At 38.0% G+C, this 16,738-nt stretch overlaps 1 protein-coding gene and 1 long non-coding RNA gene across 9 annotated transcripts in view; one reads left to right on the top strand and one right to left on the bottom strand.

Annotated features, from left to right (window-relative positions):
- The window catches only part of LOC107146991 (endogenous retrovirus group K member 7 Env polyprotein-like), a 26,451-nt gene extending 15,869 nt beyond the window's left edge, over positions 1–10,582 (bottom strand). For all 8 annotated transcript variants that reach the window (XM_048789856.1, XM_048789862.1, XM_048789858.1 and 5 more), the window contains exons 1-2: positions 10,462–10,582; positions 4,924–5,102 (exon numbers count right to left, since the gene is read on the bottom strand). Coding sequence is in view for 2 of the 8 variants with exons in the window: in XM_048789861.1 (XP_048645818.1) it covers positions 4,924–5,034 (111 nt within the window). In the remaining 6 variants the exon portion in view is untranslated. The remainder of the gene's footprint in view (positions 1–4,923; positions 5,103–10,461) is intronic.
- LOC125612374 overlaps positions 1–16,738 on the top strand; it is a 20,311-nt gene extending 3,573 nt beyond the window's left edge. Inside the window, exon 2 of the long non-coding RNA XR_007342730.1 lies at positions 16,651–16,738. This is a non-coding gene — a long non-coding RNA (uncharacterized LOC125612374). The remainder of the gene's footprint in view (positions 1–16,650) is intronic.

Here is a 16,738-nt window from a genome sequence, read left to right as displayed (position 1 = left end):
AAATGTTGTCTCTGATAGGTGGATGCTGATCCATAACAGGGGTATGGGGAGCAGCATGGTAAAAATGGAGAAACTTTTGATAGGGTAAAGGAAAGGGAAAGTAAGGGGGGGCATGGGGGTAGAAAACATGGTGCAATGACATGTACATGTATGAAGACCGGAACGGTGTGACTCTACTTTGTATACAACCAGAGACATGAAAAACTGTGCTCTATATGTGTACTATAAATTGAAATGCATTATGCTGTCATGTATAATAAATTAGAATGAATAAATAATTTTTTTAAAAGAATAATGGTTAATACTGGTAGGTGTTCCAGGGTGGAAAAAGGTACTATCTGGAAAGGTTTTTGACTGGGGTCAGGCAGTCACCTACTGGTCATCATATCAAGACTTTCAGCCTTTCAGGAGAAAAAGTAAAGTATTAAGAAAAATGCTTATTAGCATGTCCCATAAAAATGTGAGTGACAGGCTTGTGGTTTTCATTTTCTTTTTTAGGTTCTTCTCCTTAGTCCAAATTTGATTATGTTATGTTATGCTTACAATCAGAAAACAAAAACCCTCACAGTACAACTTCTAAGTATTATAAAACAATACTATGACTATAACTGCCCTAGGACTGGGCCCTGCTTATCTCCATAATTTCTCTCCCTCTCCTGGTTGCAGAATTTCAGCTAAATTCTGTCGCTTCCATTGTGTCATATCTACTTTCTGTTTTTTTTTTTTTTTTTCCTGCCAGGACCGCATTCTCTTCTTCGAAGCTTAATATCCCAGGAATTAATTTATGGACTGAAACACTGGCCAACATTAGTCAGTTTGGATATTCATTAAAACAAAAAAAAAGTTTCAGTAGCTTTTACCAGAAAATTTCATAGCTTTAGGCACAGTTTAGTTTTGGTTATTATTGATAGGAATATGCTTTCAGCATTTCTTATAAAAAATTTGATTTTACATCAACTTCCCCCCCGACCTGCATATTTAGAATTTCAAACTTATATAAATATTATGTAAGGGCTGTATATATACAGGGATGTGGAGTGAGGTTCAGTGGTAGAGCATAGTAAGCAAAGAGCTTATCTAGAGAGTGAGGTCCTGGGTTAAGTCCCCAGCCATGGGGGAAAAAATTATACCATAAATTCCCATGTACCCATTATCTGGATTGCAAAATGGTTACATTGAGGTTTCTCTTTTCTTTTCTTTTCTCTCTTTCTCTTTCTTTCTTTCCTTATTTATTTTTAAGAATATGGTCAATGCTTTGATTACAATCCTTGTTCAACTTTTTGATGATCACTTAACATTCTTGGCCTTTTATGAAGCTGGTTTTGTTGATTGTTTCCTTTAAAGTTTCTATTTATGGTTAGTGCATCTCAGAAAGGAAGTACTGATAACGTGATTCATTACACTAGTTTGTTCTGAGGAAATTAACTTTCTCATTTTTGAACTGTTCAACACATTTTTATGACAAATGTTTATGCAAACTGCTACTTATTCACATATTCCAAATGATCCTTGTTAGAGCCAAAATTTTCAGCATTTCTCAGGAAAGGATTGTTTTAGCTAATCCTGATTTTTCTAATATTCTTTTAAGCTTAATTGAGATTTCAGATTTCTTTGGGATGTTTTGCATTAAAATTTGATTTGTTTAAAACTGAATTACAACTAAATTAAATTTTAAACTTAATAAATTTAAATTTAAGCCTGATATACCATGAAAAAACTAATGAAAGATCATTTTAAAATTTACAGTTCAAAGAATAGAAAAAGACATTCATGAGTATCAAAAGGAAATGAGAAGAAACTGAAGCAAATTTGTTTGACATAAACTACTTAATATTTGGTTGGAAAATAGTTCTTCACATAGAAAAAAATCACCTTAGATTTATTGCTGCTTTGACATATCTCCCCCCAACCTTTGCAGTGCTAAAGGTTGAACCCATGGCTTTGCCTATGTCACTTTTAAAAGGTAGCATTACATGGATTCATTTGCTGGGTGGCATTATCAAGCTAAATTTGGTTAATAGTAAAACATACCTTACAATCAGAAACTCACAGCTAAATATTCTAATTAAGCTACTTGGTAACTTTGGAAAAATTCAGTTTATTGGTAACTTGGCTAACTGAATTGATTTGCTGTAAGTTGGTCATGGAAAGAATTGACTAAGAGCTAAGTATTTGACACATTTTAATTTAATTCTTCTAATGAACGTATGTTCTCTATCATCCCTGTTTTACAGATGGGAAAATGAATGTTTTCGCTGGTGGGTAATGTAAGATATTAAGTGAAGCTGTTTAAGCCAGAGCTTAAATTGTGTGCTTAACCTCAGAATTAGCTCACTAGCACCCAACTAGCTCTCTGCTCCTGTGGCCTTACAGAGAACAAACTATTCCAGCAGGCATCCCTTCTTGCAGGAAGTCTTCCTGACTTCCAAGACCAGACAAGGTGTTTCTCTTCTGGGTTCCCAGTGAACTCCATTCATGTCTCCATTGTATCACATGCATTGCTTTGAAAGTGTCACCATGTGTTTCTGCCTTACCCAGGGTATTGTGAGTTCCTGGAGAACATATGCACTGACTTTTTCATGTTGGAAGCCCTGGTACATGCCACAGGACCCTGGCACAGAGTGGGTGCTCAGTGAGGGCATACTTGACAAAGGTGGATTTCAGAATGTATCCAGTCTTGTGTCCTCATAGTTCCATGGCTCTCTGAATCATGTTTGCCTAGCTTGGGTGCTGGGGCTGTACTACTGGGTTTGATTGGCCATGGAACAGGCAGCGGTGGGAGGTGTTTTAAGATGGGAGTTTGAGTGCTAATAGATGCCCTACTATTCAGAGTCACTCCTAGGAAGGCAAAGGAGAATAAGGGAGGCCCGAGAACAGTAGCTTTCTGTTTCTCTCTCTCCCTATCTAATCATTGTGTTTTTCAAAGTATTTTAATCAAACTATAATCCCGATTCCCTCCCAAGATGAGAAAGTAACTTCAGAAAAGTGGAGGTCTTGTTTGACTCATTCTCTAGTAAGTTTCCAGGGCTTAGGGCAATAGTTAGCACCAAGTTAGCCCTGATTATAAGCATTAGTTAGGTTCCTCATTCCTATCTCGAAAGCTTCTTTTAGCTTTAATGGTATGTGACCCAGGGCCTATTCTGGGAACTTGACCCAAAGCATCTTATCAACCTGCCAGGCATATTAGGGAGAAAATGAGGATGAGGGAGAAAGGTATACTCAAACATTGCCCGAGGGACTGCAAATTAGTACAAGCACTTTGGAAAGCACTATGAATATTCCTCAAAGGAACCACCAAATGACCCAGTTAACTTACTCCTTGATATTTATCCAAAAGATATAAAATCAGCACACTATACAGATGCAGCCACATCGACATTTATAGCAATACAATTCAAAATAACATAGTTATGGAACCAGCCCAGGTGCCTGTCAACATATTAATGAATGAAAAAAATGTGGCATATCTATGCAAGGGAGTTTTACTTAGCTATGAAGGAGAATGAAATGATGGTATTTACTGGTAATTGAACGAATGGATGGAATTGGAGAACATCAAGCTAAGTTAAATAAGCCAGGCTCAGAAATTCAAGGGACAATTTTTTTCTCATATGTGGAAGCTAGAGTACAATATGAAAAAAAAATAAAAAGGAGAGTGGATCTCAGAAAAATAGAACAGTGGAGTAGAGAAGGAGGTACAGAAAAAGAGAAGAATGGTGAAATGAAATTGACCAAATTATGCTATGAATGCATACGAATATACCACAGTGAAATCCACCTTTGTGTATAGCTATACAGCACCAATTTTAAAAGAAGCAATAAGTAAAGAGAAGGAAGACCAGCAGAGTAGAGGAAGGAGAAGAGTTGCAGGAGGAGAGGAAGGAAAATGGGGAAATTATATTCCATGTATATATGATTATATATCTATTATATAAACTATAATGCACCAAAAAAACATTAAAAAACCAGTTTGACACTCTCCTCTAAAGTTGAATGTAACCCTTAACCTAATTTCACTCCTAGATTGCACATGGATAAGATTGGAGAGATGTAAGAATGTTCATAAAAGCACAGTTCATAATATCAAGAACCTATGAGTAACCCAGCCAACCAGAAAAGGCAGTGTTGGTGAATAAATTAGGATATATTCATATAATAAAATATTATAGAAAGCCCAAACCAAATGCCTGCACATGCATCACCAGGGTGGATCTTACCAATATAAGTAAGCCCTACAGTTACACATTTTTTAATAAAGTTAAAACAACATATATATGCATACACATACTTTTTGAAATACATATAACACAAAGAAGATTTTTTATTTTTATTTTTTTACTTATTTATATTTTTTGTGGTGCTGAGGATTGAACCCAGGGCCTTGTGCATGCGAGGCAAGCACTCTACCAACTGAGCTATATCCCCAGCCCCCACAAAGAAGACTTGATAAGATCCTTTGGAAAAGAATGCCAGGAAATATTAATCACATAACTCGGGATGAGAGTTCACTTTGGCTTGGGAGAAGGAGGGAAATCAGATGAATGTGGATCAATAAGGTTGTTATATGTTTTAATTTCTTGTCAAGGTCCTAGTGATTTTTTTGGCAGTGGGGGAAGGGGGAGTTTCAGGAGTTTTACCTTCATTGAAAATAACAAAGAAGGTCATGCATGGATCAATGCATGCTTTGTGGACCACATAGTAAGAGGGGCCCAATTATAAAAGCATCTTTTTAAAACAGAAGTTAGACTGAGATGAGGGAAATAAGGTTATTAGTTATAAGAAACATGGGAGGTTTGAGTCTGGACCACAGATTAATGATTCAATTCAAAGTGTCAGATGGAAGGTTCAGAGCTCATGCTAAAAAGACCCATTATGAAACTTATCTCCACGATAGCTCTCAGGAGTACATTACATAAGACACACCTGAAGAATGCATTTTCTTTGTAAATATTCTCTTCCATTTCCAGATGGCACCTGGACCCAGGTCATCAAAAACCAGCGAGTGACTTGGAGATCCCCAGCAATGGAGGACATGGATTCCTTGCTTTTCACAACTGAACTCTCCTGTCTGCTCCAAAGACTTCTCTCATGTTCTCTTCTTCCTACAAGGCATTAAATGTGAAATAAGGTCTTGCTTGGCAGTTTGCCACCAAGTATCCTTTTGCAACTTCTGTAACCCATGCTTATTGTACCAAAGAGCTCTGTAATGCATATTGGAGTGCTGCAAACACAGGCTACTTCCAGGCAATGAGTTAGTTGTCATTATTTTTAATATAATATTTTTAATATTAATTTTTAATAAGTAACATGTTGCTGCAATTCCATTATTACAAATACAGAAGCTTGCTCTTTTTTTTTTTGATTCCTTAGGACCTGGAGAAAACAACAACCTGTTAACTCTGATCTATGGGACGGGCTCTGCTGTTCTGGCACACAGTAGACACTTCAGAATGCTTGTTAAATAACCATGCATGATTTTCCAAATACTAATTTTTGGATTTAAAGAGAAAGACTAGTTAAGAATATACTTCCTCTGGACAGTGTTTTCTATGGCAAGAAGATTGCCCTAAATAGTATAAATGTATTTATGGCATATGTCAAAAAAATAGAAGTTGAAATCTGGGACTATAGGAATTATGGACACTGATAGGCATTTTGCTTGAGGACATCCACATGGCAAGGACATACCTTCAAAGAGTGTATAGAATTGGGAGAGGCAGCATATGTGCATGCACATGCACACACAGACACACACACACACGTGCGCGCATGCACACATGCATGCGCACGCACACACACACATACACACACACACCACTGATCGAGCAATAAGGAGAATAACAAAGCTCTCCTACATAGATGGCCCCCTTGTTAAAACGACAAATTTTCCAGATGGCTAGGATGCAAATCTTGAATTTTCTTGCCAAAAGACAACAGCAGGGTCTAATGCTGGTCATATTGGAAACCAAAGGGAAAAGGAGAAAATGAAAGACATAAATAAGTCCTTTGGGATGAAGTTTAACCATCAAAATTAAAGAAACACGGACCTTTCCCATAAAGTTAGCCATCAAAAGCAGATATTCACAAGAGCATACCTCTAGAAAGAGAAAGAACAAGTTCCTTTTCCTGTCCCTTATGGGCATTTTATCCAAAAGGAGAAAAATCCCACATACTTTTCAGGAAGTCATAGGACATTCATGCATAGACACATGTTCATATTTTCCCAATTGAGGTTATTTATATTAAAAAAATCTGAACCTTCCCTCTGCTGGTGACTGCTCATTCTTTGAGTGACTCTACTTGCCAAACTATTTCATTTTTTTGCTGTTGTTTTGTTTTCCATCTAAGTCCTGTGTTTGTTTCCCCTAAATTAATATGCTTCATGATAAACTGGTCTCCAACCGTGAAGTCATGAAGTCATTTCTCATGTGCATGTTTTGCAGGCACAGCTGACAGCCAGCTCTTAAGTGCAGTCATGCTGTCGACTTGACCCAAGTTGCCTCCACCAGAACACGAAGGCACAAACAACCACCCCGTGGCTGCCTGAGGTGGGGTGGGGCAGAGTTCACAGAAGATGCTTTTTTTTCCCTTGGCTACCTAACATTTCTCCCCACCACTCGAAATTGGTTATCAACCTAGTCTTCACCCCTTCCTGCTGCTACAATTCCCTTTGAAGAGTGGGGTGTTATGTAAAAAAAAATAAGTAACACATTACCAACACACGCTCTGGGAAACTGGGATCAGTGTTTGATGATACAACATCAGGATCCCTGTAGGCTTGTGTCTTTTACGGGTTTGCACCCACACACAATTGAACAAGGGTATGGATGGAAAAAGAAGAGCTACCTGGAGCTTCAAGATACAGCACACTGAAGATAGGTTGTGGATAGGTGTTTTTACCTCCACTAGTTTGGGAATTGTATTTCTTCTTCTTCCTTCTTCCTTCTTCCTTCTTCCTTCTTCCTCTTCCTCTTCCTCTTCTTCTTCTTCTTCTCCTTCTCCTTCTTCTTCTCCTTCTTCTCCTCCTTCTCCTTCTTCTTCTTCTTTGTATATGGACACAGTATCTTTGTTATTTATTTATTTTTATATGTGGTTCTGAGGATTAAACCCATTGTCTCACACATGCGAGGCAAGCACTCAATCACTGAGCTACAACTGCAGACCCCTCTATTTCTTTTTAAAAATATCGTTTAAGTATAATTTACATAGAGTAAACTGTACATATTTAAAGTGCCCTTTGTTGATTTTTGACATATGCTGAGAAATCATCCCTGCTAAGATTACAAACATTTCTGTCCACTCCAAATTAGTTTCTTTGTAGATATGGCCAATGTTTATCTTTAACTTGGTAGCCTTCTTGGTTTTGAGGGGATTTGACTCACTTAGAAGCCCAGGGTTTAATATGGGGTCTCTGATAGGATTTAAGAAACCCAAAGTGCTACACCCCCCACTGCACCTCTTCCTGGGGAGGTGGAGCTGGAGGGAGAATGCTCTGATCAAGGAGGCTCAGGACTTCCGTTTTGACTCACACTTGTACTGGGGCACATCCTCGGTTCCAATAAGAGGCAGTGAATCTGTCCTCCATTTGTTTATAATGAATGAATCACACTGGAATTCAGGCATCTCCTTATTTTCTCTCCCATGTTATGGTTAGGCAAGAAATCAGAGGCAGAGACACCCCAGTCAAAGCATAGTCATCCTTAAAGTGTCTGGTGACTCCAGCCTAACAGTTTAGGACTTGTGACTCAATGAGGACCCCTACTGGTGAGACCAGGAGGGCATGTGCCTAGGAGCTAATGTCTGCCTTTCCCACACCTCAAGGCAGATGGGGGTGACTTTCAGTTGTACAAAAGAAACTGGAAGCTGCAGCTGAGGTTTTTGCATCCTGCATCCTGTCCGCTCCACCTGCAAGGAGGGGTGAGCTCATAGTGTGAGTCACAAAATTGCGAGTCACAAAATTGCTTCAGGACAATCTTCCCCCAACTACAGACCACCCCCAGGATGCAGCTCTCCAGGCTGCAAGCCAACAGCCTTCAACTCTGTGAAATCTAAAGACCCAGGTTTAAAAAGCAAAGTTGCATTATTATTATTTTTTTTAGCCAATGCCTTCTTGGCCCACTTCAGATTCCTATACACGAAGTCCTAATGGGAGTGGGGATGGGGCGGCAGGATTGGGGTAGAGGAATGTTCTCTTAACTAGAATTAATGCCACGATCAAGTCAAATAAAGTAGATTTATCAACGGGTTTTAATACATTGAAGCAAAGTGCTTTGTTTGAGAACAAATCACCATAGCAACTCAGCTGCTCCAGTTATAGTAAGCTCAGCACAACCAAAATAAAAATTCTTACAAAGTCTTGGGATTGGCTGGGGAGAGCCACTAAACCTCAGCTTGCAACTTCAGATTCCATTAGCCAGCACGGGGTTTGATATTACAACTTGCTGAAAGGGAGGCTTTAAATAATAATGAAGCTGTAAACCTGGCTACAAACAGAGGGATTCTAGGCCTTTCACCAGTCAATATACATACAGGCAGCCCTCATGGCCAAACAGCACCACTCCTTTGTTAAAATAGAAGTCTTCAGAAAAGCACCGGTTGTTATTCACTGTGACTTGTGGTTCTGTTCCAAGTTGGAAGTACGCCTGGTAACATAAATGCTGGTCTTTAAGAAGAGGCAAATAAATACAAAAACAGGTTTTCTGTAGGTGTGAAAGGAAGAAAACCAAGGCCACTTTTATTTTTTTTCCTCTATCTCCAGCTCTGAGCATTAGCCCCTTTGTCTATTTTTCTCTGGGGCATTTTTGTTCTCCCAGTCTGCTCTGCTCCTGCATCCCCATCACCCTTGAACAAAGTCACCTTTGACCTAGGCCTCACCCCAGTCAGTATCTTTCCCCATCTTTACCTTGCCCATGGCTTCCCAGCCTCTTAGTCTGGAGTGTGTGCCAGGCCCCTGTCCCATGACCCAGGATGACCAGTGTGCTCTGTGGTACATCCTGAGGCCACTAGCACTAGAACTGCTGCACTCCTTTGGGGTCAGTGCCTTGAAATTATCTCCTTCCTTTCAGGCTGATTACTGTGATTCAGTTCCCTCTCCCTCTCCTCCCCTAGTTCTTTTTCTATCTTTCACCTAAAGGTGGGAATTGTCTAAAGGTGTCTGCTGGTCCTTCCATGTTTCTTCACTTTAGCCATTTATTCAAAGCCTTCACCTCTCACTTCTGTGAAGATGTCTCCTACATCTGAAATGGAGTCTGACCCATCTCACAGTAACTATCAAACTGAGCTTATCCTTCTTCCTCTAAACCAGGGCCTTCTCCAGACTTGCATTTTTCCTGTTAAACACTCCCATCATTTTCTGAGTTCAGGCTTCAAAACTGGGCATTAATTAGACTCCTCTGATGCATCTATTTCCTTTGCCACATCGACTGGGCTTCTTGGATGCATCTTTATGTCTTCCTTTCCATTTCCAAAGCCATCTTCCTCTTTCTGGCCCTCATTACCTATTGCTTGGATTGATACAGTGGCTTCTGCAGTGATCTCCCCACCATTCCTCCCTGCTAGCCAGTAAGGTGTGAGAGAAAAAAGGCGAGCTTTGTGATTTGAATTTGCAGTTATTCACACTGTGGTTTTAATTTCTCAATCTCTCCAGAGTCTCAGTCTTCAGGCTGTAGAGTTACAATAACAACTATTGAGTTCCCGGCACACTGTAAGTGCTCAATTAATAGTATTTCCTCTCCATTTCAAACTCAAATGGACTTTGTGGTCACATAATTTCCTTCTGATTTTCTACTGAATTGAGAACAAGCCTCTTATCCTATCCCTTGGGAGCCTGGTACAAGGTGGGCCCACTATGTTGCTTCTGCCTCATTGTTCACAAGTCTTTAAACACCATTGTTTTATTTCCACACATCTTTTCTGAGCTGGTGGACTCAACAGAATGGCCCCACTCACATCTGTCTGTTGAAATCCTAGTTGTTCTTTCAGTCCTCTCTGGACTTCCACTACTGCTCCGAAGACCCTCCTGGTCCCTCTGTGGATATGCCCTCCTTCTCTGACCTCCAGAGCACTTACATTTCTCCTGTGTCATTTTCACCCTGCTTGCTCATGTTCTAGCTTTGACATCTTTTTATGACAAGACTGTGCATCCCTGGATCAAACCCAGAGAGTTCTTCACCTTATGCAATAAATGGCGTATGCTGGACAGACCTGCCCATTCACGATTCTTTACTAAATTGTCTTCTCTCCTAAACTGCCAGGTGTCACCCTTGTCAGAAATAAAGTTGCATGGGGATGCAAATCTCTCAATCAGCAAAGCCAGTATTTAATCAACACCACATTCCAGAGCTGGAAATCATAGGAGAGGATTTCTTTCAAATGTGCTATGCCACCATTTCATTAGTCCTGGTTTATTTACTATTTTCACTAATCCCAGGGAATCCCTTTGAAATCACAAATTTTGTTTACCTTCCAGTCCTTAGAGAGTCTTGTTCTTCTAATGTATAGATATCTTGGTCACACAGATAGATCCCTGAGAACATTTAAAATTCTTCTTTTCTCATTTATTAATCGTTAATACCCATAGATTATGAAATGGCTCCACAAGGGAGGAACTCAGATCAAACACTGGGCTTTTGCAAATAGAATGAGAGTCCAATGAGCAACAGGCCAGCCTGTTAAAATTGTCTGTAGTTCTTAAAATTAATATCAACTTGTAGTTTTAATATTTTAACATCATAGTACCAAATTATACTTCTCTTTAAGAAATTATATATATATCTTACACAGCATAGATGTATGTATGTGTGTTATTCTCTGCTACTTGGCCAAGTTTAACTTAAGAATGCATGAAGTTGAAAGTGGATCTTATTATATGGGAGTTATATGAGCTCATATTGGCAATACTCTTGCAAAGTATAATTTTCAAAAAGTTAAGTCTCTTTAAAAAGAAAAAAAAACAGAAGTCAAAGATTCTACTCAACTGAATTAATGAGGAAATCAGGAAGATGTTAAGACTGGTTTAGGAGAAAGTCAAGGACCTGGAGGTTTAGAGTTAGTCAAAGAGATGCAGAAATAAATTTGTCAACAAATGCAAACCAATTTGCTTTTTCTAGAGCATATTTATAATTAGATATATAAAAGTGGACACAAACCAGTCTCACAAACTGCTCGTTCCCCAAAACCTGTCCACAGTGTTTTATTCTGCTCTAGAATCAGACTACTTGATTTCTGATCACAGTTCCACCATTTACTATGGGTGACTGTGGGCAAATTACTTAACCTCTCTGTGCTTCAGCTTTGATCCTGTAGAACAAGATTATCTTTATGGTTTTGTTGAGGATTAAATGAGAATGCCTAAAGCCTCAACAAATGCAAGTCATATTACTACTACAACTAAGAAAAGGTTTTTATTGCTGAAGTTTTTATTCAGATATTAAAGCATTTTGAGTAATAACATCTCACATCTTATTAAAAAAGGATATGGAGCTACATTTTAAAGCCAAATCAAGAATAATTAAATCACTGAGCCAATTTGTAAACTAATAATTAAACTTTCTTAAAAAATTACAGTAAACTTCAGGTGTGTCAAAGGGGACAATTCTCTTCCAATTTTGATGTCAAAGGAACAAGTATCTATGTGGTGGGCATACCAGGAAAATTAACCTTCCTTAAGATGTCTCAGGAACTGTGTTTACTGTGCAATCACTGTGTACCAGAGAATTGAGTATTTTCAAGAGGAATCCTCCTTACCTTGGGTAAGGAGATTGTTGCAGAAAATAACCCATAGAAAATGTATTTATGGCAAAAAAAAAGTGGAGGGTATGTTGATTTTGTAGAAAGTGGATCACCAGCAAGTCAAACAGCACAGGCAGTGAGTGGTTCACCAATGCTCAGCTTTAATAATTTATTCTGTGTAATGAAAAAGAAGATACTCTGAATTTTAAATACTTACTAACATGTTGCTGGCAATATATGCCCTTTCACTATACACTGTTATTTTTGCTTTGTCTGTAACATACTGACAAGGATGTTGAATACATATACATTTTCTCTCTCTCTCTCTCTCTCTCTCTCTCTCTCTCTCACACACACACACACACACACACACACACACACACACACTGGTGACAGGTATATTTCAGTTTCATCTTCCTCCCATCCAAATCTTGAATGACACAACCATAAATTAAAAAAAAACACTGTGGTAAAGGCTGCTAAAAAGATGGGTCTTGAAGTGCTCAAGTTCAGGATTGGAAAGAAAATAGCTATGAGGCAAATTAATAAAGCACAGTGACAACTCATTTTGGAGCCTGGTGACATGTGAATGTACTCAAGGATGAGAGCAGAATTTTCCTAATGTGTTAGTATTTCGGGGGTAATTTATAAGTTAAACTGAAGACAAAGGAGATTTTCCCTGAAGTACTCTGATCCAGAAAAAAAATCAAACTATGCTTGAAAAACAAGAGTCAAGGTCAATAATGCCTGTCTCCCTCCCCTGGCTCATTTCCCCAGATTTACTTCAGTGAAGGTTTTCCTGCTGAAGGCCCTGGCTTAGTCTTGTACTGTCACCTCACCACCACCAAACCTGGATTAACTCCTTTGTGTCCTGATGGGTTGATGAATGAGACAATTATCTTCAGGTCCTATTGAGCTGGGAAACTTCATTCTTAGCAGACACCCAGTCTACTAAGCCTCAAACTAAAACAACAGTGATTTACAATATTTACAACCACTATGAAAAATGATTTCTTCCTGTATAATTTTAAGGAATATCAAGAGAGGTATGATGATTTAAATACACAAAACTCAAAATAATTTCTCACAATATTACATGTGTTCAAGTTTTTAGGCAAAAAACCTGTAAAATTGAGTTCAAGGTTTCATTGTTAATTAGGCCACTTACTTTATGAGTGCTTACAGGCTTACATCATTAAATTTTCAATCACTGGGTGTAAGTTCACTTTAAAAACAACAACAAACAGACCAGACGGGAGAAGGAAGCCCGGTGCTGTGCCAGACTGGGGGAAGAAGCCCAGCCCCGGCCCTGTGCACTAGTCTGGAGGAAGCCCATCAACCCTTAAAACCCATCAAAGGGGCTGTGGCTACCAGCACGGTTCTGCGGCTGATCCAGGTACCTGGTTTCCAACTCCCCCATCCTTAGATGCGATAATTCAAAATATTTCCCACAAGCTTTTGGGGGGTGTAGCTATCAATGCAAAGCAACAACTGTACAGGCACCTGGTTTCCACCTCAGAAACTAGAGTAGGGAGGATACTGGTGGAAGCTCATGTCCTTTCTCACTGGCTACATCCACCACCATGAACACAGAGGCTCAAGATAGGAATAGACAATGCCACCTACTGGAAGAAAGGGAAACTGGGTTCTGAGAGACTTTTTTTTTGCTCTCTTTTCTTCTCTCTCTTTCACCACCTCAACATATGTGAAATCAAGAACTGTGCATGAACAACTGAATCACCAAAATACTATAATATAGAGGAATTGCATATGCCCCACCTCCCCCATTATTTTCCTTTTGTCTTCCTTACCTTCTTTTTCCTTCTCTTTTTTTTTCCTCTTTTCTTCCTTGTTATTTTTTTCTTTTTTTGTCATTCTTACTCCCTCTATCCCACTTTCAACCCCCTAACTTTTACTATCTATACATAGGGTAACTATCTAAATACAGAAAAGAGGTTGAATCTATACATTCTTCCATAAATTACCAGTCTATTGATTAGAGTTCTCCAAAGTTGCTAAGTTAGATTAACCTCATACCCTCACTCCTTTCCCCTTAAGTATAACATCCTTCATCTGAAATTCAGTTTTCTATATGCCACCAGATATGGTATGCCTTTTATGAAACTAATGACTATATTTTAAATAATAATTGAAACCAATATCTTAGACTTAGATTCTAACTATAAATGTATTAATAATGAAAACTTGTGCTTAGATGATGTACTGTTGATATTGGGAACTGTTAACATTGTCTTTCTCTACAAAAGAGGGACTTTGGAGCTATACAAGAACAATATAAATATATAAGGGCAAAACCATTAACACAACAGTTTCACAAAGCTAGAAAGAAACATGAGCAGTATGAAAAGACAAGGAAAGAAAGGACCACAAACAATGCAGGTCAATTCAACATTAGAAGAGGTAATATTTGCAGAAGATGGAATGTCAGATAAAGAGTTCAGGATATACGTGCTTCAGATAATCTGGAATCTCAAGGAAGACATTAGACAGCAAAATCAGACAATGAAAGATCACTTTGACAATGAATTACATAAACAAATCCAAGAAGCAAAAGATTAACTCTACAGGGAGATAGAGGATATAAAAAAAAACCAAACAGAAATCCTGGAAATGCAGGAAACAATAAACCAAATTAAAAACTCAAATGAGAGTATTACCAGCAGAGTAGAACACTTAGAAGATAGAACATTAGACAATGAAGACAAAGTATTTCAACTTGAAAAGAACATAGCTCAGTGAGAATGTTAAGAAATCATGAGCAGAACATTCAAAAAATATGGGATAATATAAAGAGACCAAACTTAAGAGTTATTGGGATACAAGAGGGTATAGAGGTTCAAACCGAAGGAATGAGCAATCTGTTCAATGAAATAATACTAGAAAACTTCCCAGACTTAAAGAATGAAACAGAAATCCAAATACAAGAAGCCTACAGGATGCCAAATGTACAAAATCATAAGAGATCCACACCAAGACACATAATAATGAAAATGCCCAACATACAGAATAAGGAGAGAATCTTAAAAGCCACAAGAGAGAGGAAGCAGATTACATTTAGGGGTAAACCAATCAGGATAATGGCTGATTTTTCAACACAGAAGATCCTGGAACAACATATTTCAAATGCTGAAAGAAAATGGGTTCCAACCAAGAATTGTGTATCCAGCAAAATTAAGCTTCAGGATTGAAGATGAAATAAAAATCTTCCACAATAAACAAAAGTTAAAAGAATTTGCAGCTAGAAAACCAGCTCTTCAAAACATCCTTGGCAAAACATTACAGGAAGAGGAAATGAGAAATAACAATGAAAACCAACAGCAGGAGGTAGTACAGTAAAGGAAAAACTAATCAAAGAGGAAAAACAAATCATGTTAAGTAACATAAATAACCAAATATGGCTGGAAGTACAAACTATATCTCAATAGAAACCCTAAATGTTAATGGCTTAAATGCACCAATCAAAAGACATAGGCTAGTAGACTGGATTAAAAAGAAAGATCCAACAATATGCTGCCTACAGGAGAATCATCTGATAGGAAAACACATACACAGACTGAAGGTGAAAGGTTGGAAAAAATCATACCACTCATATGGACCTTGGAAGCAAGCAGGGTTGTCCATACTTGTATCAAATAAAATAGACTTCAAGCCAAAGTTAATCAAAAGAGATAACCACTACATACTGTTCAAGGGAACCATACACCAACAATACTTAATGATCATTAATATATATGCCCCAAACAATGGTGCAGCTATGTTTATCAAACAAACTCTTCTCAAGTTCAAGAGTCAAGCAGACCATAATACAATAAACATGGGAGATTTTAACACACCTCTCTCACCACTGGACAGATCTTCCAAACAAAAGTTGAATAAAGAAACCATAGAGCTCAATAATACAATTAATAACTTAGACTTAATTGATATATACAGAATATTCCACCCAACATCAAGTGGATACACTTTCTTCTCAGCAGCACATGGATCCTTCTCAAAAATAGACCATATATTATGTCACAGGGCAAATCTTAGCAAATACAGAGGAGTAGAGATACTACCATGCATTTTATCTGATCATAATGGAATGAAATTGGAAATCAATCATAAAATAAGAAAGAAAAATTCCTACATCACATGGAGAATAAACAATATGCTATTGAATGAACAAAGGTTTACAGAAGACATCAAAGAGGAAATTAAAAAATTCTTAGAGGTAAATGAAAACTCAGACACAACATATCGAAATCTCTGGGACACTAAGAAAGCAGTACTAAGAGGAAAATTCATTTCATGGAGTTCATTTCTTAAAAGAAGAAAAAGCCAACAAATAAATGACCTCACACTACACCTCAAGCCCTAGAAAAAGAAGAACAAATCAGCAGCAAATACAGTGGAAGGCAAGAAATAATTCAAATCAGAGCTGAAATCAATGAAATTGAAACAAAAGAAACAATCAAAAAAATTGACAAAACTAAAATTTGGTTCTTTGAAAAAATAAATAAGATTGATAGACCACTAGCCACGCTAACAAAGAGAAGAGAGAGAACCCAATTTACTAGCTTACGGGATGAAAAAGGCAACATCACAAGAAAAGCCCAGGACTGAACCGATATACAGCAGAGTTTTACAAGAACTTTAAAGAAGAACTAATACCAATACTCTTCAATCTATTTCAGGAGATAGAAAAAGAGGGAGTACTTCCAAATTCATTCTATGAGGCCAACATCACCCTGATTCCAAAACCAGATAAAGACACTTCAAATAAAGAAAACTTCAGACCAATATCCCTAATGAATATAGATACAAAAATCCTCAATAAAATTCTGGCAAATCGGATACAAAAACATATCAAAAAGATCATGCACCATGACCAAGTGGGATTCATCCTTGGGATGCAAGCCTGGTTCAATATGCGGAAATCAATAAATGTAATTCATCACATCAATAGACTTAAAGATAAGAACCATATGATCATCTCGATAGATGC

The sequence above is a fragment of the Marmota marmota genome, unplaced genomic scaffold (genome assembly GCF_001458135.2).
Source record: "Marmota marmota marmota unplaced genomic scaffold, marMar, whole genome shotgun sequence".
Classification (NCBI taxonomy): domain Eukaryota; kingdom Metazoa; phylum Chordata; class Mammalia; order Rodentia; family Sciuridae; genus Marmota; species Marmota marmota.
The sequence above is the reverse complement of the archived record's forward strand: the minus strand, read 5'-3'. Positions and strand labels throughout refer to the sequence as shown.